At 44.9% G+C, this 27,986-nt stretch overlaps 1 protein-coding gene across 1 annotated transcript in view; it reads left to right on the forward strand.

Moving 5' to 3' along the window:
- The window catches only part of cacna2d4a (calcium channel, voltage-dependent, alpha 2/delta subunit 4a), a 435,940-nt gene that overhangs the window by 306,982 nt on the left and 100,972 nt on the right, over positions 1 to 27,986 (forward strand). Inside the window, 2 exon segments of the mRNA XM_067999142.1 lie at positions 25,531 to 25,592; positions 27,654 to 27,668. Of these exon segments, the coding sequence (XP_067855243.1) occupies positions 25,531 to 25,592; positions 27,654 to 27,668 (77 nt within the window).

Consider the following 27,986-nt stretch of genomic DNA (forward strand, 5'->3'; position numbering starts at 1 on the left):
TGCTCAAATTCAGCAGATTACATCTGAAACCAGGACAATCAATATCCTCACGCGTTTTTGGATGTAATGCTTTAAAACATAGATGGGTCAATATCTCTTCAGTTGGCCTACATACAGTGCAAGTGCACCTTAACCTCTTGATTGCTGAGTTTTCTTCGTGCTTCCCAAACTCCTTTCAAAACACACATGTGATACCTTAGTGATAATGCATAACCTGATATGGTACTGAGACATAAAGTTCCCAAGTTTGATCTCTGGTCTGTACCAAGTTAGCTGATCTCAGCCATTACTCGCTGACCCCTGCTGGAAAATGTGCCTGTATGTATGCTGGATCAGGACAGCTGCATCTCACTGCTGAATAGAAAGAAAGAAAAAGCTTGCCTTTTTTATATAGTAATTCCCATAAACAACAAATTAAATGAATGAACAGTGAATCTATTTTTGGTGGTGTTGGTTAAGGGAGGAGTGTTGGCCAGGACACTGGGAGAACTTCCTGCTCTTCTTCAAATAGTGCCATGAGATCTTTGATGTCTACTTATACCACAGTGTGGGCAAATGGGGCCTTAGTTTAATGTCTATTCCAAAAGATGACACCTCCATCAATGCAGCACTCCTTCAGTATTGGACTGACGTGTCAGCCTAGATCATGTGATACAGGTTATTAACCCTTGAAATTATGACATATCTGTAGTATTCACTTTCAAAACAGAAGAGTAGAATATTTGGGGAGGAAAACCTCACATGTTCTACGTGTCCCTTACTCAGATACAGACACACACACACAATCTGTAAAACAATCTTACTTTGCATTCTGTGAAACTGATTTGCTCACACATCATTTGGATACCAGGAGACAATTGGCTGAAATGCACCTCAAATGGACCATTTAAACAATACTTGACCCTTGTAACCAATAATATCACTATAACACAAACCTGGGGAGCAAACAAAGGCGCCAGTTCTTATTGCTTTACATTGAGACGCCAACCACAGACTGTTCGTATAATTTACTGCACATGCAGAACGTGGGAATCCCCCACACCAGACTTTGAAAAAAAAATGTATATTAGAAATGACACCCCCCCATTCAGTATCACAATTGACTAAAGTGCTTCCCTCTCCCGACTGTCAAACATTTCCACATTTTTCGTTTTGACCATTCTTTACTGGACTTCAGTTTTACTTTGATATTTACAATGTTATTTAAGCTGTACTTCCAATAAATACACAATGTACATTTCTTATAAATGAATAAATAAATGAATTGCCTTACCTTTTCCACAGACTCCCATCTTTCATCCTATACCTCCAGTGCAGCTTTTTCTCCTGATAGTGTTGCTAAGCTGAATGAAGATACTGCTAAATATACCAATGAATCGCAAATGAAATAACCTGGGGAGATAGGCAAGCTTCCACTTTTGCATTTTAAGTGATCATATCTTTCTTTCCCCAGGGTGTAATGTGTTACAAAGCTGTAATTAGGTTGAATCTGACATCCTCGGCTGTGACACAGGGTCCGTATGTTACATTGATATCGTCTAAATTATAGCCATGGTGATGCAAGGTTTAAAATTGCATAATTCAGTAGAATATTTTTTCCCCAAATTGAATTTTATTCTCTGCTATTGTTCCTGCCTTCCTCTATCACAACCCTGTGTTAAACACTGCACCTATACTGTCCTTTTGTGAGAGCTTGGGAAATTATCTCTGTGGATCCAGCTGGCACCTGTTCTTTAGTCGACTGTACCAACAGATGGGTACAGGAATCCCCTTACCCATCAGGAAGTTTCAATCTTTCCTCCCGACTACCAAGCTGAGGCTGACAAACATGGCCCCAGGGAAATCTCAGCTTCATGGATGGCCTACTTGGGCTGTCATTTGAACAGTTTCTATTTCTAGTGCAGCCCAATTTGCAATTGACAGTTTAAGGGGCTTAAACACTCTAGTGAAACAAAGTGAGTGCTAGCAGAGGATTTTCTTTGGAGGAAATGAGGATCATATCGTATCACTTGAAACCTTTGTGAACAAAAAGTTAATATCATCAACACTTGTGATTACAACTTGAGAGTTCAGTACCTCTGTAGCGGGCAGGTTACCCTGAGCATGATTCAGCTTAATGGTGGGGAGCAGCTGCTGCAGCTATAGGTCAGAATATGAACCAGGTAACAAACACTAATACATTTTATTGGAATGATTGAACATATAATTCTTCTACATTCAAGTTATCAACAGGACAAAATCACAGAGTCAGTGTCTGTTTAAGATTTTTTCTTAACCTTATAATAACAATCACAATTTGTCTTTGGGCTCTTGCCTCAGTTCTGTCCTATTGCTGCTGGAAGGGATTTTTTTTTAACTTCCGCCCAACTTTGCCAAAATGTTTTTCAAAACATAACAATCCGTTGCTTCTTTTTTGTTATTGATTTTTAAAAATATTTTATTTCACAGAATCTGCAAACTTTAACAAATACTAAAGTCTGTTGCATCATATATGTGGTATTACAGAATATTTCTACAACTTGTAGCAGATTACTTCAGTTTAGTATTCTGAGGAGCTACCAGAGCCTGTTCCACAGCAAGCCATGTGGGAAGGAGTTTGCAGATCAACAGCCAGATACCAATTTAAATCCTACAAGGAAAGCCTGATAGGTATATGAGATAGGAGTGTCCTAATCCAAAGCTTACCTCCCTCAGGCAGTATCAGTGTCATTAAACTGATCATAGGGGTGGAGACTCTCCACAGAAACAGAACAGATTCTATATTCTAATGAGGTACATTTCATGGATCACCAGTAAAAGCATACAACAGATATAATTAATTAATTTTAATATACTGAGATTTGCCTTGTAGAGAAAGTGGCATTGGCATCAGTACTGCAAATTTACACTTAATATAATTTACTAACCTGCCCATATTCTGATCAGTAACATCTTTCACAACAGGAGCCAATAATATATCTGAAGCCTTGAAAGTTACACTATGCAAATATTAGCACACGAACATTTAATGCGTTTGTATGAAATTCTATGTCCATTATTCTAATGCAGGTGTTAATCAATTAAAAATAAATGGATTAATGCCTCTGTTAAAAAGTGGACAAAGAAATTTTATATGGTGGAGTTAATTGTTTACGAATATTTGCGCTGCATAATTTTGAGGCCTAACTGCCTAAACCTACTCTGATCCATTTTAAAGAGTATCCCGCTTTATAGCAATGAGGCTGGGATTATTTCAGTTTTTGCCCAATTCACTTTTTGACCTGAAATTGCTGTCTTCCACGGTAAACCATTTGATGCCAGTGTTAGTTTATGCAACCTGAGCAAGTAGTTGTAAGGCTCAAGTGCAGCGTACCAACATATCCCTCCATCTGGCTAAAAAGCCCAGGATATTTTCTCATAAGTAAATGTCGACACTCATAGAGAAAGGATGAAAACCCAAAAACTAAAGGCTGAAACCTGAAACAATGCAGAATGTAAATATTTAACACAGTTAGATGCCTTTTTGGCATCAAGAGACATCACTGCCAGTGGGACACCATAATCCTGAGTCATGACAATGATAACCTCTAAGGCACAAATCCTGTTTCATCCAGGTTGGAGGAAATTTGAGACAACCACATGTAGTCTACTTACCAAAACCTTAGTTGATATTTTGCAGTTTACATTGAGGAATACAGATTGACTTGTAACTACCACATTCCAAATGGTACTTTTCATTTCTCAAAATTAAGTAGATAAAGACAACTGACATAATGCCCATCATTCTGATGACTTCCTGTATCTCTTAAAAGCCAACCGTGGCTTCAATTCCCTGGAGCAGAAGTACCAAAGTCTCTAGGTTAATTTAAGCAGCATATAAAGGAGACTTACTTCTACATAGCCAACGGTTCCAACACCAAAAGTACCTGAGGTTCGACATTAAACTTGAAACGGTACAATATAAGCTTCGTGGTTATAGTGTTGGACTAACAACGCAGAGGTCATGAGTTGAAATCCCACCATAGCAAGTTGCAAAACTGAATTCAATAAATCTGGTAATTTGGGGGCTAGCACCATTTTAAAAATGACTTTGAAAGCTACCGAACTGTCAGAAAATTCCAACTGGTTCATTAACATCTTTCAGGGAAGGACTGCCATCCTTACCTGGTCTGGCCTACAAGTGACGCCAGTCCTACACTGCATGATTGACTCTTAATGCCTTCAGGGATGGGCAATAAATATTTACATCTCACAACCAATTTTTTAAAAATTCTCTTTGGATTAATGTCACCGCACAAAGTATATACTGCCTGCCCAGGTACCTGCATACCTATATTTTCATATAAAACCAGTTTATACAAGTTCCCATATTGAAAACCTTAGGGCAGTTGTCCAGTGGGTCTTGTTAACAGTTCATAAGGTGAGATTTGTATTAAACTAAATGAGGAAAATGTCCTATTAGAAAAGGACAGCACCTCACCTTGGCAGTAGGAAGGCAAACTAGAAGGAGGTGAGAAATCTATTCAGTTCAGGATTGTGTTCTGACCATAGACATCCAGTTTAGAAACTTCTTTAGACCTTCTTCCTCTCATCCTTTTAAAATATGAAGCTGTCTTGATCATTTCAGCTCCACTCCAACCATCCATTTTACCCTGTGATCATACTGTAAATTTTGGTGAGGCCAAAAATACACATTATAATTGTCCCTGGTGAAAAGCAAAACAAAGTAAGACCACCTCAGAGATTACATACGTACAAACATACGAATTAAGAGCAGGAGTAGGCCATTCGGACCCTCAAATCTGCTCTGCCATTTGATAAGCTCATGGCTGATCTGATTATGACCTCAACCCTACTTTCCCGACTATCTACTATAATTTTTGACTCCCTTGTTAATCAGGAATCCATCCAACTCAGCCTTAAAAATATTCAATGACCCTGTCTCCAATGTTCTCTGGGGAAGGGAGTTCCACAGACACACGACCCTCTGAGAGAAAAAATTTCTCCTCATCTCCGTCTTATTTTTAAACTGTGTCCCTTAGTTCTAGTCTCTCCCACAAGGGGAAACATCCTCTCAGCATCTACCCCTTCTAGTCCCCTCAGGATCTTATATGTTTCAATAAGATCACCTCTCATTCTTTTAAACTCCAATGTATACAGGCCCAACTTGTCCAACCTTTCCTCATAAGATAACCCCCTCATCCCAGGAATCAGTCGAGTGAACCTTCTCTGAACTGCCTTGAAAGTAATTATGTCCTTTCTTAAATAAGGAGACCAAAACTGCACACAGTATTCTAGAGGTGGTCTCAACGATGCCTATACAACTGTAGCAAAACATCTCTACTTTTATATTCCATTCCCCTTGCAATAAATGACAACATTCCATTTGCCTTCCTAGTCACTTGCTGGACCTGCATACTAACTTTTTGTGATTCATGTACTAGGACACCCAGATCCCTCTGTACCTCAGAATTCTGTAATCTCTCTCCACTTAAATAATATACTGCTTTTCTATTCCTCCTGCTAAAGTGGGCAAGTTCACATTTTCCCACATTTTTTTTTATTCGTTCATGGGATGTGGGCATCGCTGACAAGGCCAGCATTTATTCCTCATCCATAATTGCCCTTGAGAAGGTGGTGGTGAGCCGCCTTCTTGAACTGTTGCAGTCCGTGTGATGAAGGTTCTCCCATAGTGCTGTTAGGTAGGGAGTTCCAGGATTTTCACCCAGCGACGATGAAGGAACGGCGATATATTTCCAAGTCGGATGGTGTGTGACTTGGAGGGGAACATGCAGGTGGTGTTGTTCCGATGTGCCTGCTGCCCTTGTCCTTCAAGGTAGTAGAAGTCGCAGGTTTTGGAGGTGCTGTCGAAGAAGCCTTGGTGAGTTGCTGCAGTGCATCCTGTAGATGGTACACACTGCAGCCACGGTGCGCCGGTCGTGAAGGGAGTAAATGTTTAGGGTGGTGGATGGGGTGCCAATCAAGCGGGCTGCTTTGTCCTGGATGGTGTCGAGCTTCTTGAGTGTTGTTGGAGCTGCACTCATTCAGACAAGTGGAGAGTATTCCTTCACATTCCTGACTTGTAGATGGTGAAAGGCTTCGGAAAGTTAGGAGGTGAGTCACTCGCCGCAGAATACCCAGCTTCTGACCTGCTCTTGTAGCCATAGTATTTATGTGGCTGGTCCAGTTAAGTTTCTGGTCAATGGTGACCCCCAGGATGTTGATGGTGGGGGATTCAGCGATGGTAATGACGTTGAATGTCAAGGGAAAGTGGTTAGACTCTCTCTTGTTGGAGATGGTCATTGCCTGGCACTTGTCTGGCGCGAATGTTACTTGCCACTTATGAGCTCAAGCCTGGATGTTGTCCAGGTCTTGCTGCATGCGGGCACGGACTGCTTCATTATCTGAGGGGTTGCGAATGGAACTGAACACTGTGCAATCATCAGCGAACATCCCCATTTCTGACCTTATGATGGAGGGAAGGTCATTGATGCAGCAGTTGAAGATGGTTGGGCCTAGGACACTGCTCTGAGGAACTCCTGCAGCAATATCTTGGGGCTGAGATGATTGGCCGCCAACAACCACTACCATCTTCCTTTGTGCTAGGTATGACTCCAGCCACTGGAGAATTTTCCCCCTGATTCCCATTGACTTCAATTTTACTAGGGCTCCTTGGTGCCACACTCGGTCAAATGCTGCCTTGATGTCAAGGGCAGTCACTCTCACCTCACCTCTGGAATTCAGCTCTTTTGTCTGTGTTTGGACCAATGAGGTCTGGAGCCGAGTGGTCCTGGCGGAACCCAAACTGAGCATTGATGAGCAGGTTATTGGTGAGTAAGTGCCACTTGATAGCACTGTCGACGACATCTTCCATCACTTTGCTGATGATTGAGAGTGAGAGTAGAGTAGACTGATGGGGTGGTAATTGGCCGGATTGGATTTATCCTGCTCTTTGTGGACAGGACATACCTGGGCAATTTTCCACATTGTCGGGTAGATGTCAGTGTTGTAGCTGTACTGGAACAGTTTGGATAGAGGCGCGGCTAGTTCTGGAGCACAAGTCTTCAGCACAACAGTCGGGTTGTTGTCGGGGCCTATAGCCTTTGTTGTGTCCAGTGCACTCAGCCGTTTCTTGATATCACATGGAGTGAATCGAATTGGCTGAAGACTGGCTTCTGTGATGGTGGGGATATTGGGGGGAGGCCAAGATGGATCATCTACTCGGCACTTCTCGCTGAAGATGGTTGCAAACGCTTCAGCTTGTCTTTTGCACTCACCTGCTGGACTCTGCCATCATTGAGGATGGGGATGTTCACAGAGCCTCCTCCTCCCATTAGTTGTTTAATTGTCCACCACCATTCACGACTGGATGTGGCAGGACTGCAGAGCTTTGATCTGATCCGTTGGTTGTGGAATCGCTTAGCTCTGTTTATAGCATGTTGCTTCCGCTGTTTAGCATGAATGTAGTCCTGTGTTGTAGCTTCACCAGGTTGGCACCTCATTTTTAGGTACACCTGGTGCTGCTCCTGGCATGCTCTTCTACATTCCTCACTGAACCAGGGTTGATCCCCTGGCTTGTTAGTAATGGTAGAGTGAGGAAGATACCGGGGCCATGACGTTACAGATTGTGCTGGAATACAAATCTGCTGCTGATGATGGCCCACAATGCCTCATGGATGCCCAGTTTTGAGCTGCTAGATCTGTTCTGAATTTATCACATTTAGCATGGTGGTAGTGCCACACAACACGTTGGATGGAGTCCTCATTGTGAAGACGGGACTTCGTCTCCACAAGGACTGTGCAGTGGTCACTCCTACCAATACTATCAGTGACAGATGCATCTGCGACAGATAGATTGGTGAGGACGAGGTCAAGTAGGTTTTTCCCTCGTGTTGGTTTGCTCACCACCCGCCGCAGGCCCAGTCTGGCAGCTGCGTCCTTCAGGACTCGGCCAGCTCGGTCAGTAGTGGTGCTACCGAGCCACTCTTGGTGATGGACATTGAAGTCCCCCACGCAGAGTACATTCTGTGCCCTTGCTACCCTCAGTGTTTCCTCCAAGTGGTGCTCAACATGGAGGAGGACTAATTCATCAGCTGAGGGAGGACGATAAGTGGTAATCAGCAGGAGGTTTCCTTGCCCATGTTTGACCCGATGCCATGAGATTTCATGGGGTCCAGAGTCAATGTTGAGGACTCCCAGGGCCACTCCCTCCTGACTGTATATCACTGTACTGCCACCTCTGGTCGTTCTGTCCTGCCGGTGGGACAGGACACACCCAGGGATGGTGATGGTAGAGTCTGGGATGTTGGCTGAAAGGTATGATTCTGTGAGTATGGCTATGTCAGGCTGTTGCTTGACTAGTCTGTGGGACAGCTCTCCCAATTTTGGCACAAGTCCCCAGATGTTAGTGAGGAGGACTTTGCAGGGTCGACTGGGCTTGGTTTGCCTTTGTCGTGTCCGATGCCTAGTGGTCTGATGCCGGGTGGTCCGTCCATCTGCCAAATTTTTGCCCGTTCTCACTTCCTCCAATACAAATCTACACCAACAGCTTTATATTTATTCTGGAGACATCTAAGGGATAGAAATTAGCCTGGGTTCATTTTCGAGCAGCCAGAGCCCAAACAGAGAGACCCAAGGCTGTGTCGAAATTGGGCCTTGGGCCTCACCTGCATATTTGGGGTGAGCTGCGGGCACCTGTCGCACCTACACAGGCAGCTCACTCCACGGGAAAAATGAATTTCGGGCCGCTGACAGCAGCCCTTAGGTAGGTTCCAGGACGTTGGTTGGATCGGACAACAGGGGTCCATTTGCCAGGACTGTGGAGTCGGAGGGAGCATTCCTACTCCTCCTAGCACCACAGAAAATGTAATTTAAAAAAAATACTCCGAACACTTACCTTTTGTTGTCAGCTGCAAGGGCCGCTGAAGAATCCTGATGCCTGCTCTACTCATCGTGGACTAATTTTATAAAAGGGTCCTTGAACAGGCTGTTAGGCCCATCATTAACACATTTAACCAATACCTGTGCAGGTTGGCGCAGGCTGTTCCACTGCTAAATTGGTACACTTTGCGCTCGCATAACACATATTGATTTCTATCGGCTTCCAACGATTTTATACCCCTTTTTATTTCTTTACCATTAATATCCTATACATATCTAGTGGCAAACTGATTTTAAGAATTTGATGTGTTTTGTTGATATTCACATGCAACAAACAATTGTTGAATTATTGCGACTGTACCTGAAATATTGTATCCAAAACAACATAAATATCCATCAAATAACAGCCATCAGTTGATCAATTGGTCAGTGCTGCCTAGTACTTGCTGTCTTCATTTCACCTGAAATCCATTGTTCTTGTGTAGCATTGCAGGGTTGAGCAGTCCAAGCATGTCAGCAGGAATAGCTGCTGTGGTGATCTGGAGGATGTTCCTAGAAACATTAACTGATAGACTATCACTGATGGAGTTGATTAATGTGATTGTGTAACGTGCACACAGGAACCAGTACAAGGTTCATTTTAAACTGATTGGTCCCTACACAAATTAATTGATCATTTAGATTTAACTCTCTTCAGTCTTCTTATGGAAACATTTCAGCTCAACTTTTATATTATTTTCTGATTTATAAAACCCAATTCAGGCTGATTCTGATGATAGTGTGAATGGTTGTAATGGTCTGGGGGTGGGGGAGAGTGAAGAACAGCAACAGGAGGGTGGCAGTTTTGGAAAGAGTCTCGTGCTTTTGGGTACAGTCACAATGTTACGAGATAACAAATGGCATAATGCAGTATTCTCTAATTAGTTATCATGTGCACTGACAAAAAGTAACACACAATCCAATGTTTGCATTTTTTTAAATAAAATGTTAAAAGTTTATCATATAAAATACATTTGTTTGAGCAAAATAGTTTACTTGGAAACTGGAATATATAGCATAGCACCATTTTTTTTAATGGCTCTTCTTATCCTTGTATTCTTATCCTCACAGAGCACCACATCAGGATTCAAAGTCCTCCCTGCCTTTTCATAGTATTTGGAGGTAGATTTTTTTTAGTTAATATTTCCCGATCATCCATTGGGCTTGCATTTTGCTCCGCCTCACACTTCTGCTTCTGGATTTCATGTACGATCTCCTAAAATGGTAGCAGTGGATAAGGCTTGTGCTAGTAAATGTAATCATTTCAGAGGCTGGTTACTCCTGTCTGCTAGAATGAGAACACAAGAATTTTTAGGAGCAGGAAAAGACCAAGACGACCAACAAGACTGTCTTTTTACATAGATTAATCCCACTTAACCAGCCACATCCCTCAATTCCTTCTCTCTTAGAAACCTGTCTAGTTGCCTTTAGACCTATTTATATTGTCTGTTCCAATTACGTTTCCACAACTTTACTACCCTTTGAGTGAAAAAATTCTGCCTGGCTTCTCTTTATATTCTTAAATTCAAAATGTTTAACTTGTGTCCCTAGTATTTCAGCACTTGACTATAGTGAGCAATTTGCCGGGATCAGTTTTGTTAATTTCTAACATATCATCATGAAGATTTCAATGAAATCACCCGGTCTTTCAAAAGTATCATTTCAATGCCTTCTAAAAATGTGCTCTTGTAAGCACAAGGTAATTTGTCCTCAGAAAACACCATGGAATACTGTATAGTAATTAATTTATTTCTCCAAACTGGAAAGAACTAAAGGACTCCCTCTAGAGGTCTTGCAGCTTACTCACTGCATTTCCAGTTTTGTGCTGTTTATAGATGGCGAACAATTTCATTAAAAAAAAATCATGGCATCACCCACAAGGACTCCTGCTAGCCTAGCTTCCAGTGCCCCCAACGTACTGTACGCTGCAAGAGGCAGGAGTACAGTACTTCACAATGCCAGAAGTGGGACTTACTGTGTTGCTTATGGCCAGTTTCCTTACATCAACCGATGGCAAAGCAGCCAGCTGCTGTTAAAAAAAAATGCTCTTTCTAGAAAAAGAATCATTATTCTTCTTTTGTACAATCTTCAGCTGGACCTGCTGGCTCTGAACCCATGGCTGGCCACCATTGCATATTCCAGCCTTCCCCATCTGGTCGGCACCCTACCCATGTCTATCCTGGCATGGGCACCTGCCAACAATATGCTAATGCCTGACCTGGAAATTCCGACAGGGTCAGGCACATAAATTTCTGGTCCATTGGGAGTCCCACACCACCACTGTAATGGCAGTGGAGCAGGTTCACAGGTTTTGGGGCAGTTGTTTACAAACACTTACAGAGACACAAATTTTACCTGAAGCAAATCATAAATCTATAATTAATATCCACTAATGCACAGACATATTAATTTCATATAAATGACAATGTTAACACAAATTTGTGTGCAGTGTTTATTTACCTCCACGTTTTCCCTTTACTCCCCTCCTCTCCTAAAAGGCACTGGGGGTTAAATTGGATACCCCCAAAAACGGGCGTGCGGATCGTGATACGTGATTAAACTGCGCTCGTTCATAATGCTGCAGGCACACATTAAAGGCAGCCTGCACCTCTTAAAGGGGAGGTATATTGTGGCTGCGAGAAGTGGTGGGAGTCATTTGTGAAGTGATTCAGTAAACTAATACCTTGAAGAATAGCTGTACCTGGGAGAGAGTGCACCAAGGTTCTCTGATGTTGCACTGGAGGCCTTGACGCAAGAGGTGGCGAGAAGGAGGGACATCCTGTATCCGCAGGGTGGCAGGAGACCCTCCAGACATATGCTCAAGAGGCAGTGGGATGAAGTAGCAATGGAGGACAATGCCAGGACCACAGCTCCAAGAACGTGGATGCAGTACACGGAGAAGTTCAATGATTTAACACGAATTGTCAAGGTGAGTGAGTTCAAGCTTCAAGTGGCATATCCCACCAACTGCACCACTAGCCTCATCCACTGCTTAATTCACCACACCCTCCATCACCCACCTACCAACAGTCTCTTTCAATCAGTACTCAACCATTCAAATCATGTGCTTTACCTCACTCTCACCCACTTAGCATTGTTACAAGCCACAACTCACAGTTCACACACACTGGCAGCTTTTCAACCATGACAGCCACATCACCCAAATGTCTTGCAGAACACTCACTGACACACTTCCCTCTTTCTTGCAGGAGAAGGTGGCACATAACAGGAGGCAGTAACAAATGACTGGAGGAGGACAAGCACGCCTACACGTGTTAACCCCCATGGAGGAGGCAGTGCTAGCCATCATTGGAAGGGGCGTCGTTGAGGCCATGACCACTGGCAGTGCTGGAAGAATAGATGATGAGGGTCTCTGCACACCTAATCCTCCTTCTCACTCCCACTTCTCCCTCATCCCACAATCTTTTCTGACTCTCAAGCTGCAGATGGTGTAAGCACGCATTTCTGACTTGCTCCTCTCCGCTCACTACAACCCAACTCTTGTCCCTTTTTCATTTCAGATACACAAGAACTGGAACCTTCCTCATCAGATGAGGCAGAGGAAGAAGGCAGTGATGATGAAGAGATACCATCCCTCGATCTTACATTCGCAACCACCAGCTTAGAGACTGATACTGCGCGTACCTTACAGGCTAGGATAAAGGAGGGATCTGCACGTGGTGAGACACCGGGCACAAGTGTACAGGAGTCAGGTTGGGAGCAAATGATACCGCAGGTGCCAGCTCGCCGGAGAGCGAGGTCGCACACTAGTTCTGCTGCAGAGAATTCAGATGAGGTCTTCGATGGCCCAGGCTACAGAAGAAAGCTGATGGGCGTACACAACCAAATGCTTGGTGCACAGGAAAGCCTGCCAGAAAGCCTGCTCACAATGTCAAGGAGACTAAGATATGTTGGTAGTCAAATGGATTTGGATGTCCTTGTACATGAATCACAGAAAGTTAACATGCAGGCACAGCAAGCAATTAGGAAGGCAAATGCTATGTTACCTTTATCGCAAGAGGGCTGGAGTATAAGAGTAAGGAGGTCTTGCTGCAATTATATTAGGGCTCTGGTGAAACCACACCTGCAGTACTGTGTACAGTTTTGTTCTCCTTACCTAGGAAAGGATATACTTGCCTTAGAGGGGGTTCAACGAAAGTTCACTAGATTGATTCCTGGGATGAGAGGGCTGTCCTATGAGGAGAGATTGAGTAGAATGGGCCTATATTCTTTGGAGTTTAGAAGAATAAGAGATGACCTCATTGAAACGTATAAAATTCTTAGAGGGCTTGACAGGGTAGATGCTGAGAGGCTGTTTCCCCTGGCTGGAGAGTCTAGAACAAGAGGTCATAGTATCAAGATAAGGGGATAAGGAAAAATTTCTTCACAGATGGTTGTGCATCTTTGGAATTCTCTACCCCAGAAGGCTGTGGATGCTCAGTCATTGAATATATTCAAGACTGAGATCGATGGATATTTGGACACTAAGGGAATCAAGTGATATGGGGATAGGGCAGGAAAGTGGAGTTGAGTTAGAAGATCAGCCACGATCTTACCGATTGGCGGAGCAGGCTCGAGAGGCAATATGGCCCACTCCTGCTCCTATTTCTTATGTTCCTATGTTCTTAAACAGCTTTCATCAAAGGCCTGATTGCTGCCTTGGAAGCTCAGACTGCTGCCATCATGGTTCTGGGTACCACTGTTGACATGAGGTTCCAGGGCATCACAGCAGTCCAGCAATCTGATCGCCAACAGATCACCAGGATTGCTGAAGCACCACCCCAGTGCTCCATGTGGCAGTGGCTCCATGCAAGAGAAATCTGCTGCCCTCTCTCAGGATGACAGCATTCCTGCTCCCACCCCTGCCACTCCGCCAGTGCCCTTGCTGTTGCCTGTCAACCAGCTAGGCCAGACTGTTGCAGCCCAGGCCTAGATGGTGCAGTCTGAAGCCGGGCACTCGACGCCCAGAGCTGCTTGAGGTCATCTTCCAAGACCATCTGCTGTCTCCTCAATTGAAGGTCAGCAGTCTTCCACCTCTCATGCTCCAGCCACTGGGGAAGCACCTCGTATGAGCACTAGGAAAAGTAAAGGCACACGAAAGACAGGCACTAAGGGAATGCACAGCGGTGAATAGTTTAATTTTATATGCATTATAAAATGAGTGAATTGATAAATCTGGATTTGAATTTGCATTTGGTGTTGGTTTTTATTTCTGCGGTGAACTGAGGAAGGAACCAATATGTCTAATCATAAAGAGGACGATGTGATGGTCAGTGAGAGAGAAAAGGTAAAGAATGTGGGACTGTTGGTGAATGGGGAGGTGTAGTTGAGGTTACTGGTATCACTCATGAATAATCTGATCTCGTAGAGCCTTGACAGAATGGACCTGTCTATGTTGAAGTCTCCCTTCCTCTTTCTCCACTTCCTTCCCCTCCTCTTACTCATGCTCCTTAGGTTCTCGCCTGATAGGTGGTGGCAAGGGCTGTTCCCTCATAATAGCCAGGTTGTGCAGCATGCAGCATACAACGACAAATCTCAATACCTGCTCAGCTGAGTACTGCAGGGTTCCACCAGAGCGGTCCAGACAGCAGAAGTGTTGCTTGAGGAGGCCGGTGGTGTGCTCTGCAATGTTCCTTGTGGCAGCATGGCTCTCATTGCAGGCACGGGTTCCTGACTGGAGTCATGAGCTATGTCATGAGGGGATAACCATTGTCACCCAGTATTCGGCCTTTGACTTGCTGTGCTGGTTCAAATACAGGTGGAACAAAGGACTGCCGCAGAATGAAAAAAATCACGATTGCTGCCGGGATAGCGGGCATTCACCTGCATGATGTGCTCCCTGTGGTTGCATACCAGTTCAATATTGAGGTTGTGGAATCACTTTCTGTTCATCAATATGTCTGAGTTCAGATGAGGAGCATGCAAGGCAATGTGCGTGCAGTCAATGACACCCTGCAAAATGGGGAAGCCTGTAATCTGTGCAAAGCCTCGTGCTCACTCCTCCTGCTTGTCTCTGGCAAGAGGGAATGAGATGAATGTGTTTCTCATTGTATAAGAGAGCCTCAGTAACCTCCATTATACTGCAGTGCACTGCAAACTGCGAGATGTTGCTTATATCTCCAGCAACAGCCTGAAAGGAGCCAGAGGCATAAAAATTAAGAGCCATGGTCACCTTGACAGCCACAGGCAATGCTGTCCTTGCTCTGCTTTGAGGCTGCAGTTGTGGCTGCAGCAGTTGACAGATTTCAGTCACGACCTCTTTTGTGAGCCGAAGACGTCTGATGCACTGGTTGTCGCTTAAGTTGAGGTAAGAGAATTGCTCCCTGAAGACCCTCTGCGGATATGGCCTCCTGCTAAGGGCCCTCTCCTCCTCTTCCTCCTCCTCCCTCTTTTAGCAGCTTGTCCTGTTCTGCGTGACCTCTCCTCATTCTCCCAGTCATGTTTAATTCCGAGAGGAAGCCCTACTAGGCCACCCATATCTGTAAGCAAATTTTTTCAGCACAATATTTTAAATGACACAAAAAGTACTGCAAGACCAGCCAGATAATTCCCTGTAGAATATTGAAACTTTAGCCGTATAGGAAACCTCCAGAAAAGCGTATAATTGCACCGGCAGCCAGAAGAAATAATCCAGCAACTAACCTGTAAGTACTTTCATGATCTCTTTAAATAGCGCTGGTAGGGGTCCTTCATGTCGTTTAATGCCGTGTTCAGCTGTGTGAGGTGAAAACAGTGCGTTGGCTGGAGTGTGGAGTTGCAAAATAGCAGTGGTGCATTCAAATCAGCATTGCACGCTGATTTGCGTCATAATCTCCCTGCTCTGCATGTTGCCGTCAGTCGTTATGCACACGCACAAACCCTTTTACCAAGATGTGTCCTGCGCACTTCCTGTTGGGAGTGTGTGCACGCATCTCAGATCACATTTTCGAGTTTTAGGTGGCCACATAGCACCTAAAAAACGGGCGCTACATGGCACAATTTAACCCCCATGTACTTTCCCTCAGGGGTCACTGGATAATGTTCACAGCAGGAAGGCTAGCTAATTTTTCTCCTTCCTGGCCCAGGAACTCGAAGGTCAGGGCCATGATTTTAGCATGGCAACGGGAAGTCAGCGGGTGGGTGGATTTGCGCATGGGGAACCTTGAGGCAAGAGAGAACATTTAAATCTGCGATCGTATCTCAATTGCAGTCAATTAACTTTGCTTCCAGGTTTCGCATCACCAAGCTGCGCAGCGGGTCTACTGCACACATGAATGACGCGATTTAAAGCCCACTTTTTAAGGGCCAGTCCAAGAACAGACTTTGAAAGAGAAAGGAGAAATGGAGTCCAGGACAGCAAAGGCTGCCCCTAGATTTAATGATGCCTCCCTGGATGTACTGCTGGCTGCAATGAGATCCAGGAGGGAGGTAATGTTTCCCATGGATGGCAGGAAGAACCTGGCTCTGTAACCAAAAATATTTGGCTGGAGATGGTAGAAGAGATGAGCAGCAGGAGCACAGTGCTCAGGTCTTGGGTTCAGTGCAGGAAGCGTTTTAATGACCTAACCAGGTCAGGAAAAGCGAGTACAGATGCTGATTCACCCACATCCTGTGTTGTTCAATAACGCCCCCCACCCCTCGACCCGTTACTCTATTTTGGCACACCTACCCCATCACATAACTCCTCACACCCACTTAAGTGTCAGCAGCAGCAACCATCCTTCACATTCTATGCACTTCCTCAACTTCCAGTTTATTCACCCACCACTGCCACTCACCCCAATCCTGATGCAATGTGATGTAAATGTCTGATAGTCATCCCCTTATGCATTTCTTTCATGGTCAGCCTCACCCAAAGCAATGCATTCGTAGAGTGAATACATTACCTTCAGTTACTCACAGGTCTGTACTTTCTCCCCTTGTAGGAGAAGAGAGCGCAAAACGCAAGGGTGAGGAGCAGAACTGGAGGTGGCACACCACATAGTGGAGGTGAGAGATATGGAGGAGGAGGCCATGGAAATAAGTCGGACCGTCGCATGCCTATCCATCGGAGATGGAGAGACTGACAACCCGCAAATGGCTGGTGACAGAACTTTAACATCTTTCACACACATAATGAATTGATTTTATCAATGATGTAACTGTGCCAGACCTCAGTATGGACATGGGAAAGATTGTCACTTTTGCAATGAATCATTAATATTGCTTTCTGTTGTCTTCCAGGGCCTTCACAACTTCATGAGGAATCAGCAGAAATGAAAGAAAGCGATTCCTCAGAGGAGCTCATTACTTCTGAGGGTGCACTGTCACAGGGCATACAGCCATGCACCAGCGTTGATTCTCGCACTTTGGTGGCTCCTGTTAGACAGCTAGTTGGGTTGTCACCTGGTGATTCACCACTCACAAGTAAGCATGAGCAGACACTGGTGCAGCAGCGGCTGTGGAGAGTCCGTGTCATGGCGCACTCCTCTCCAAGCTCTGCTCAGCTGGACATAGATGCTAAATCCCAGGGGCCATCGTTGAGAAGGAGAATGATAGAGGTGCAGCAGCAACTTTGTGAGGTAATAGAAAAAGTGTCATGCACACTCTCCACAATAGCAGAGAGGATGGAGGAGTCCAACTCCATCGCTATTGGATTGGTGGCACAGATAAGTGCGAGAATGTCGGCAATGGAGAGAGTGACAGCCTCCATTGAGCTTCAAGCATGGCTCTCAAATGAGTCCATGCAGGCCATGACAATGGCCGTGTGCACTCTGGATGCCAACATGTCTGTCGCCTTAAACAGGCAGACAGATACGTTAGCCGTGGCCTTACAATGTGGCATATCTGCTCACCAACCTGCTGGCCAGCAGAGTGGTGGGAGTGATGTTGTGCTGGCCTAGGAGAGGGATGATGGCGAAAGGGGACATGGAAGTGGGGACTCCACTCAAAGCACTTCCATGTCTCACCCATTGCCCCACTCTTCAAGCAGTACCCACAATGCTGCCTCCTCTCCTGATGGCCGAGTCTGCCCCTGCACAGATACAGGTGGGACATGGGAGTGGGGACTCCACTCAAAGCGCTCCCATGTCTCACCCGTTGCCCCATTCCTCAAGCAGTACCCACAATGCTGCCTCCTCTCCTGATGGCCGAGTCTGCCCCTCCACAGGTGCAGGTGGAACAGTCCACAGGCTCCAAAATCCCCAGGGTTGTAGGCTGAGAGCATCTCAGCAGTCAGGGCAAGGATCTGAGCAACCTGCCACTACCTCTCCTAAAGCCACAGGGGATGCACTACGTAGAATCGTAAAACGAGAAAGGCTAAGCAATTGTAATTCACCAAGGGTGTGCACAAGGGTGTTTGATGAGCTGTCAAGTTGTTAATTTTTTTTTGTTACGGTACATTAAATTTAATCATTATCACCACCATTGCCATGTCTTGGCCTTTATGGAGTCCCTTTTGTGAATTCGCCCTTTCATGTGCTTCATCGTCAATGCCAAGACATGATGCCACCCATTGGGCGTGTGTGCAATGGGTGTATGGGTGGTTGAAGGACTGTTTTGTGCAAAGGCCGCTGGTGGGGGGAGGGGAGTTGGCGGTGGTTGTTCCAGGCGGCCTGAGTATTTCAAAGTCTTCAACTTGCAAATCTCATTCTGAGAAGCTGTTAGAGATGAGGGCACCCCTGGCATCACGGGCAGCAATGCACATGGCTGCTCTGGCAATGAGTTTCCCATCTTCATTTTCCTCCTCCTCAGATGTACTGTGGAATAGATCCGTTGCGCCCCCCATCCTGATCTTGTCAGTTTGAGGGGCTCCAAGATGTAGGTAAATTTGTCTGAACTCAAGAATTCTGAATCTCAATAAAGAAATCGCAATCTAAACACAAAGAACTCCCAACCAAACGTTTGAGAGAACAGAGTGCCCAGTTGCAATACTTCACTTTTATTGAGGTGTATCAATCACTGGTTTAAAGATCCATATGAGCTTCGGCTGCAACTCGCCTCCGTTTCAATGGCGTATTTCAGAAGCCACGGAAGACACGTTCAGGAGTAGTTAAATCCATTTCTGTTGCAGAATCCACAAAAAGTTGAGTACCTAAAGTGTTTCAGCTACCTGAATTGGCCCTTTAAATATCGGCCCGCCGGCTTTAAGTGTGGATGGGACCTTTGGGTTTCTGTTGTGTGCGCACATCCTAATGCGCCTGGGCTAAAAACCTAAGAACATAAGAAATAGGAGCAGGAGTAGGCCATATGGCCCCTCGAGCCTGCTCCGCCATTCCATAAGATCATGGCTGATCTTCGACCTCAATTCCACTTTCCCGCCAGAACCCCATATCCCTTGAATCCCTTAGAGTCCAAAAATCTATCGATCTCAGTCTTGAATATACTCAACGACTGAGCATCCACAGCCCTCTGGGGTAGAGAATTTCAAATATTCATGACCCTCTGAGTGAAGAAATTCCTCCTCATCTCAGTCTTAAATGTCCGACCCCTTATCCTGAGACTATGTCCCTTAGTCCTAGACTCTCCAGGCAGGGAAACATACTCTCAGCATCTACCCTGTCAAGCCCTCTTTAGAATCTTTTATGTTTCAATGAGTTTACCTCTTCTAAACTCCAGAGAGTATAGGCCCATTCTACTTAATTTTTCCTCATAGGACAACCCTCTCATCCCAGGAATCAATCTCATGAGCCTTTGTTGCACCGCTTCTAAAGCAAGAATATCCCTCCTTAGGTAAGGAGACCAAAACTGCACACAGTACTCCAGGTGTGGTCTCACCAAAGCCCTGTACAATTGCAGCAAGACTTCCTTACTCTTGTACCCCAACCCCCTTGCAATAAAGACCAACATACCATTTGCTTTCCTAATTGTTTGCTGTTCCTGCATGCTAACTTTCTGTGTTTCATGTACTAGGACTCCCAAATCCCTCTGAACATAAATATTTAATAGTTTCTCACCATTTAAAAAATTCTCCGTTTTCTATTTTTCCGACCAAAGTGAATTTTCCCCACATTATACTCCATTTGCCACTTTCTTGCCCACTCATTTAACCTGTCGATATCCCTTCACAGACTCTTTGTGTCTTCCTCACAGCTTACTTTCCCACCTAGCTTTGTATCGTCAGCAAACTTGGATACATTACATTCGGTCCCTTCATTTAAGTAATCCCAGAAGTAGGCACATTGGAGCTGAGATACAGTCCCGCTCCAAAGTTGCTACTTTATCCTTCCACTTGGCCCTAACTCACCCATTCTTGGGGGTTAAAATTACCCCTCAATTGTCCAAACATATATTAAATATGTTAAAATATACATTAATTAGTATATTTGCCCACTTTCCCTCTATTTATCCTCTTTTCCCTATTTTCTCAGTAATTTTCTCCTTTCCCCTCCCCCCTTCTCCTGAAGACTCTAGGGGCCCGATTTTAGCACCCGCTATCGGGTGCGTTCTCGGCGGGGGGGCCTCGAAAATCGTGAAATCCAGGATCCCGACCGGATCCCGCCTCGATCCCTCCCACTTCCGGGTTCCCCTCTGACGCGCCGGCGTGCGCGCGCAGCCCCCGCTGGTGGGAATCCCGCAGGCAATTAAAGCCAGTGGGATGCCACTTGAGAGTATTTATTTAGCTATTTCAGGTCATTAACTGACCTGATTAAGGGACTGTGTGTGATTTTGGATCAACATGGGACTGTTTCCCACATTGGGGGAAACACTCCCAGATCGAATGGACGTGTTGAAGCTGTCAGCCTGTGGCAGCTGCAAAGGTCCATTTGACAGGTGGGGTGGGGGAGACCCTCACCCATTGCAGGAGGCCACTCTGTCACTTGGGACAAAGTTTGGCCTCCACCACCCTCCTCCTGACGGTCAAAGTCACCAACCTGCACACTTACCCCGAGGTCCGGAGACATGTACCTACCTTGCGGACCCCCTCAGATGTACATCTTGCGGATGGGGGCCGCCGTAGCTGCAGTCATGACCTCCTCGGAGGGCGAACAGCATCACCAGCCTCGCCATCCACGCCGTCCACCTCTGACACGTGGAGCTCCGCAACAGAGTGCTGTGACACATCCACCTGCACAGCAGGAGGGAGGGCTACTGCAGAGAGAGATGCATCGCAGAGGGCACTACCCTTGCCACAGGGTCCACAGACTGAGGCTCAGCCTCCTGGACCTCTCTGAGCAGCAGTGCACACGGAGGCTCAGAGTCACTCGACATGTAGCCGTGACATCTGCAGCCTCTTTCATGCCGAGCTGCTCCTGGCTGGCCCGTGCACCATCTTCCTACCTGTCGCTGTCAAAGTCACCACTGCCCTCCCGAACTTCTCCTCCGCAGCCTTCCAGGGTGCAACCGGGGACATCGCCGATGTCTCTCAGTCGTCTGCGCAGAAGAGCCCTGCAAATACACCTACACCCACTCTGCAGTGACACAATGGGTGGCACCAGTGGTGGGTCCTCATAGTGATACCCAGGAGCGGGCATTATTGCACAAACCGGACAAGATTCGCGAAGACATGGCAGTAGTGGTGCCAATATAATGTGTGATGTGATTTGTTCTGAAATTCAATAGAAGTAACAACCATGACAAACCCTCAAACACCCTTGTGCATCCCCTTCATGCTCACGACACGTTTGCCTTACGCTGCCTACTGCACATATGTGATGCATGCCCTGTGGCTGCAGCACAGGTGGTGGCAGGTTGAGTGAGGCTGGCCGTGAGAGAGATGCACGAGAGGGTGAGTATGGGATAGAGCCATGAGATTGTATGAGGATTGGGTTGCGTGGTAGTGGCGGGGTGAGTACTGGCGAGGTGAGTAGGTGCAGGTAAGATGAGGATGGGGTTTGAGTGGGTATGAGGGGTGATGTGACAGAGTAGTGTTGGCAGTGCCGAAGGAGATGTGGGGTGGGGGCAGTGATGTGGCAGACGGAGTGTGGGGGGAAGACTACGTGTAGTCACTGTGGCTGACCTACTGAGGTCATTGGACCGCCTCCTGCACTGTGTGCAGGTGGGCGATATGTTGGTGGCGCAGGTGACCTCCTCTGCCACCTCGAGCCAGGCCTTCCTGGTGGCAGAGGCGGGCCGCTTCCTCCCGCCCGCCGGGTGGAGGAAGATCTCTGTCCTCCCCCTCCTCCTCACCCCATGTATTGATACCTGGGGTGAAGCATCATTAAACTGGGAGCAGCCTTCCCCCTGGGCTGCTCCATGCAGTCATGTTTGCTATTGGTTGCAGCATCTGTCAGTGGAGGACTGCCCCTTTAAATAGAGCGCCTCCAGCTGACAGATCTTACTGCGCATGCGCAGCCCGCCCGACGCGCAGACCAGCAGCGGGGAACCCGGAGGAGCAGGTAAGTGGCTCCAATTAGTGCGTTGCCTGCTACGATCGCGCGGGAAACCCACTAATTTCACCGGGCGCGTTACCCACGCGCCCGCTTGCCCACCCGCCGAGAACCCGCACCCCTGCTAAAATTGGGCCCTCGCTCTCTGTTGTTGTAGAGTTTCACAGGCACCTGGTGACTTCCAGTAGCTCACCTAATTGTTGTTATTAGTGAGTGAACGTTAACGGTCAGGGTCAGCAGGCTATTCATCAGAAGGAGTATTGCAGTCAAGCCCCACCCTGTGCTCACCTGACATCCACACATACATACTTCCAGCAGGGATCTTTAGACAGCTGAACTCCTACCATTACCCTTGTAGAGCTAACCTTATTTCCTTTGATTCTTGGAACTGGACAAATAGTCAAGCAGAGAAAGTCACCCTCATTCACAGTAGTTTCATTAATCAAAAGTAATTATTTAATGATGTTATAATTCATATGAACGTTCATGAAGCAAAATCAAACCATACATATGATTTTCCTCTATAAAGTCCCGTTATACACTTAATAATTTGCAACGTTATTATGTAATGATTTAACAATTCATACATCAGGCAAATCATTAATAAAAACAGAAAATGCTGGAGAAGCTCAGCAAGTCAGGCAACATCTGTGGAGAAAGAAACAGAGTTAACGTTTCAGGTCGAAGACCTTTTGTCAGAACAGTTCTGCCATTTGCAGAAGAGCGTTCCAAACTTCTCCCACCCTTTGCGTGTAGAAGCATTTCCTAACTTCACTCCTGCACATCCTGGCTCTAAATGTCCCCGCATCCTAGTATTCAAGTATAGGAACCTCCAAAAACAGTTACAAATGCATCAGCAGCATGAAGCAATAATCCAGCCACTAACCTGTAAATCCTGCATGGTCCCTTTAAATAGCGTTGGTGGGGGCATCCTCCAGGCACTCTAAGACATGTTCAGATGGTCGTGGTTAAGACTGTGTGTTGAGTTGAGCGTTAATTCCCAAAATGGTGTCGAAATCAGTGTTGCACGCTGATTGTATCCATTTTCTCCTCACTTTACATGCTGCCGGCGTTCGGTATTTGCGCATGCACTAATACCTATACCAAGATGGCGTCCGACGCACGTCACGCTGGAAACGTGCAGCCAAGATGCCATCTTGGCACTTCGGGAGGCTGCGTAGCACCAAAACAACGGGCGCCACATGGCCCAATTTCTATCCCAATGTCTTCAATCCGAAAACTCATACTTCTCCAATACCATCAGCGTCATTAAGGGATAACAGGATTTGTGAGAACACAGTTTACTACATTACTGTGCTTGCAGGTTTTCAAATGTCTTTGTTTAAAAGGGGCACAGTTAACCCTTTCCTTCAAATGTCTTTTGTTAAAGGGGTTTTGAACCCCACAACTTGGCTGAGATCAGCTCACATCAGAGACTGGGAAAGAAATCTGGGACCTTTCTGGTCTGTATGGCTCAGCTACTCATTGGAAAAATCTCACTGAGCCATTCGGGGAACGTATACATTTTCTTAACTGTTCCTTATTGTGATGTACCCTACTATGACAGGAAGCAGTGTACAGTGTCCTAGAATGAACTAACTATCCAGCAGTGCTGTTTTAATAATGTGCCAAGTGTTTGGCTATTTTGGGGGGGGGGGGGGGGGTAGAGCTATTTAACTTTTAGTGCCAATATATGTTTTAGAATATAATGCAATTATTTAGATGAACCATTAAACCTCCCATGATCTTATATTTTCCTGCTTGCCATCAAAAAAATGACTAGTAAACAGCCTAATGTGATTATGATGTAATTAACAGGCAACATTATTGCTTTGGCCTATGCGGATCCCCAGCTGTGTTGGGCTATGGGTGACATGATTGAGATCCTTTGTTTCTGGGTCTCTGTTCTATTTTCTTTTATATTTTGAACCATTTTTGTGCTCAAAATGAAGGACGGAAGTGCTGGAAAATGAAACATTTTCCACTTTTAGCAGCAGTTAGATTAAATGACTGTCAGTGCTCTCTTAGGTCCTACCTTCCTTTGTGTTTTTCCAAAGTCCAAACTGATAGCTTTGTTTGTGTAGTGCCTGTGGCCAATAACACAATTTGATACATGGTTATTACATCACATAGGTGGGATAAGAAATTGACTCATTATACATAAGATAAACTTGACTGGAACTTAATTCTGTAAGTCCAGTGTGTGCCTGCCCCCAATGCTTGTTTTATGCGGGCAAACTCAAATCGTAGTGCACTTCCAGCGGGAAACACCAAATGTTCCATCTGTGGTCATAAACATGTTATTACGATACACTGACATATTAAAATGAAGCACGTGCCTATCTTTGGTAAGTTCTTTTAAGGCCTGACTAGAATTTCCGGTGTTGTGCAGAATTGGCGAAGATTCTGCAAGGTATACCAGAAAAGTTTCTCTCGAATTTATGAGACTACTGTATAAAGGTTTTGATTTATTCTGTGAGTTGGTTTCAGTTTGACAGTTAACAGATACACTTCACTCATCAGTGGAAATGGTAGTCATGATATCTATGGTTACTGCTGGTGCATGCTAGTCATGATCAATAGAGCATTGCGAGGTAACAACCAATAATGCAATGATGTCTGAGTGAGGTTGTTCCAGTTTATGCCCAGTAGAAACTCTGTTGAGAATGCCCCAACTCATTTCATGTAGGCTCTTTACAGTCAGCAAACAGGAGATATTGGTGCCAATTTCTGCTGAATTCTGGGCAAATTGATACTGTCAACGCACATCCATTAGGGTACCACAGGATGAGACTTCCCTAAATTTATTTCATGTTGAACCTTTCAGTCAGCAGGCCAAGGAGACTTTCATACTATCAGTTTAAATGGTTATTGAACCCAAATCTGAGAAATAAAAGTATGGTGTTCAAACCGACTGCAATCACACAATCCCTAGTCTGTAATGTTTTCATTTCTTCCTTCTGCCAATCTTTGTATATGTATTTTCTCCTGGTTCTATAAGTTCACTCATGACCAGCTATGTTGTTCCCCAGCCCAGAAGGTGGCTAGCTGCCTTTCCCTACGAGGTAGCAGGTTAGCTCTACATTAAGTTTTCTTTCCATCACGAGGAAAACATCTTGCCAACACTTGTGTGAACAAATCACAAAGAAAATACACTTCTTATCACTGCCCAGAACTCAGCATCAGTGTGCTCACTCATTGCACCGTCAGTTTCCCCCACCATCCCCTTCCCTATGGTGTGGATTATTGCTTTTACCCTGTGAGTTGTTATAACTTGAAATCATTCCAGAAAAGGAAGCAATTAGTTTCTTTGAACTAAGGACAATTATTTAATCTTTTTTTTCAGCTGTTGGTGTACAGATTAATCTTGCATTACTGCGCCGGAAATTCTGGACAGTTACACGACAGGTAAAAAATGAACTTTTAGCAGATAAGTGATTCTTCGGGTTTCTTCATATGAGTTACATTTTACTTCATTTCCTCTCTGCCCTGGATGCTGCCTTAAGTCATTTCCACTTAAATCCATATAGCTGGCAGAGAGGGGACATTTTTGAGTTAATTTGTGACTCAGGCTTCACTTTGGTAACCTACTGTTTTACTAAGTTCCATTGGTAATTTCTGTTCAGATATGTGAATATAAGACATACGTCCCAGAATTCCAGTTAATTCTTATTAGAAATCATGAGTAAATATATGGAAGGAACAAGTTTGATGGGGTGAGTTGATTTTTCTCAATACATGCTCTTTTATATATCCACAAGGGTCATGAGATAGCAAAGCTTCCTGTAACTTCAGATTAGCCGTACATCTAAACAACACTGCAAACTGCCTTTGCAGTAGCAGCCTATGTTGAACTTTTGTTCTTTACCTACTGTTCATCACAGTCAGACCACCAGAACCAGTTAAACAAAGCAGAAAGAAAAAATCATTTAAAATAAGGAAAATATTTCTGTAGTGTCTGGAATTTTTTAACAGACCTGCATACATTTGTAAGACAAATACTTCTTGAAGTGAAGTTGTGGGGCAGGGAGTGGGTTGTTCAATGCATTACATAATGATCATGCATACATAATCTTTGTAATTACAGTATTTATTTTAGAACATTTTCAAATTTCAATCATGCATTTTTACATCAAAGACTTGAAATTATGCCATGAAATACAAGCATTCAAATGCTTAACACATTGGTATGAAATTCCTTGCTCACAATGCGCAACAAATTGATATGAAATTCCTTGCTCTGCTACTTTAAGATGCATTAACTGTTTTTCCTTAAACAAGTTAAATAAAGAAGGAATTTCATATGCATGTGTTTAATGTTCATTCCCTCGTATCTCATCACTGTCCATAAACCCCTCAAATTTGCCCCATTAAACATCTGTTTTGTAAGAATTTTCTTCTATTAAATATAAGACTACCTTTAAGAAAAAGAAGCTATTATTTTAAAGAAAAGAAAGGTATTAGAGGTCCTCATTAAGGCATGTGGTGCATTAGCTTTTGAAACCAAATTGTTTCCATGGGAACGGCTGCTGGTAATTTGATACTGCTTTGTATATCAGTTAATAAGGCTGATCCTGTGATCTGCAGTAATGACTACACCAGTGCAGAGTGGGAGTTTCTCTGCGCAGGCAAAAAGCAAACATCATGACTAAAATATACATGAGGTCGACATCCTGCTTTGGCCAGATTTATTCCTGCAGATGCCTGTTTTTTAATTGCAGAACCCATCTCCAGAGACACCAGCAAGGTTCAATTTTGTACCCTCGTCTCCAGATCTCACAAAATGAGGGGAAAAAATGGGAATTGCACAAACAACACCCTTCCTCTCAGAAGTTACTGTCTCACTGACTCATGCTGGGGTATAGTGCTGGTACCTTGCTCAAGTGGCCATTATTCATATCAGTGAGCCTAGACGCGCACACACAAACACACCAGTCTAGAAATTTAGCTGGGCTCATTCTTGGGTGCGCGGGATGGTGAGGCCTGAGACGCTCCCGACATTGGGCCTCAGGCCTCATTATAATGAAGCTGGCCAGGCACAACAGCCCGGTGGTGAAGAGGAGTGCAAGATCGGGCCACTGAAGCGTTGCAGCAGCCCTCAGATAAGTGGATCTGAGGGTAACTATAAGTGTACATGGGAGGATATGTTGGTGCATGTGGGTATTTTATGTTGGTGTCTATCAGTGTTTGTTGAGGAATGTTACATGTTCGTCCGTGTTGTAGCTGAAGGATGTTAATGTGTGTCGTATGTTACTGTGTGTTGAGGTGTGGTGGGATCTTAGTTTGTATTGGTGTTTATTGGTGTGCAGTGAGGTATATTGGTGTATACATGGTATGTTGGTGTAATAGAGCATGTTGATTTATATTGTGATATATTTTGTATTTGCCCTGATGTCTACAAACAATAACTTTAGCTTGTTTTCTTCTTCTTGCATGCTGCTGTTTGCCCTGTATGTTTCCCCTTCACAGCCCAATGATACTGACGTAAGTAGACAGTTTTGGTGGAACAAGTACACATCAGGAGGAACAGAGTTAAGCCATAGACAGTTATTACTGTGCATCTACCCTGTACTGCTGATTAATATCAAGGAAATTAGGGCAAGAGAAAGTTGCATCTGAGAGAGCTTGCAGGGTTACTGATATATTATTGACATTTTTAAAAAGTATGGGGGTTAAATTGGATAACCCCCAAAAAGGTAATATTCATGCTGCCTGATAATTTGAATGATTGCTGCGTGCAGCCAGCACTACCTGCGCTGTTGATTGGCTGCATGCATGAGCAGGGGACCCCGATATCGGGAG

The sequence above is a fragment of the Heptranchias perlo genome, chromosome 18 (genome assembly GCF_035084215.1).
Source record: "Heptranchias perlo isolate sHepPer1 chromosome 18, sHepPer1.hap1, whole genome shotgun sequence".
NCBI classification, from domain to species: Eukaryota; Metazoa; Chordata; class Chondrichthyes; order Hexanchiformes; family Hexanchidae; genus Heptranchias; species Heptranchias perlo.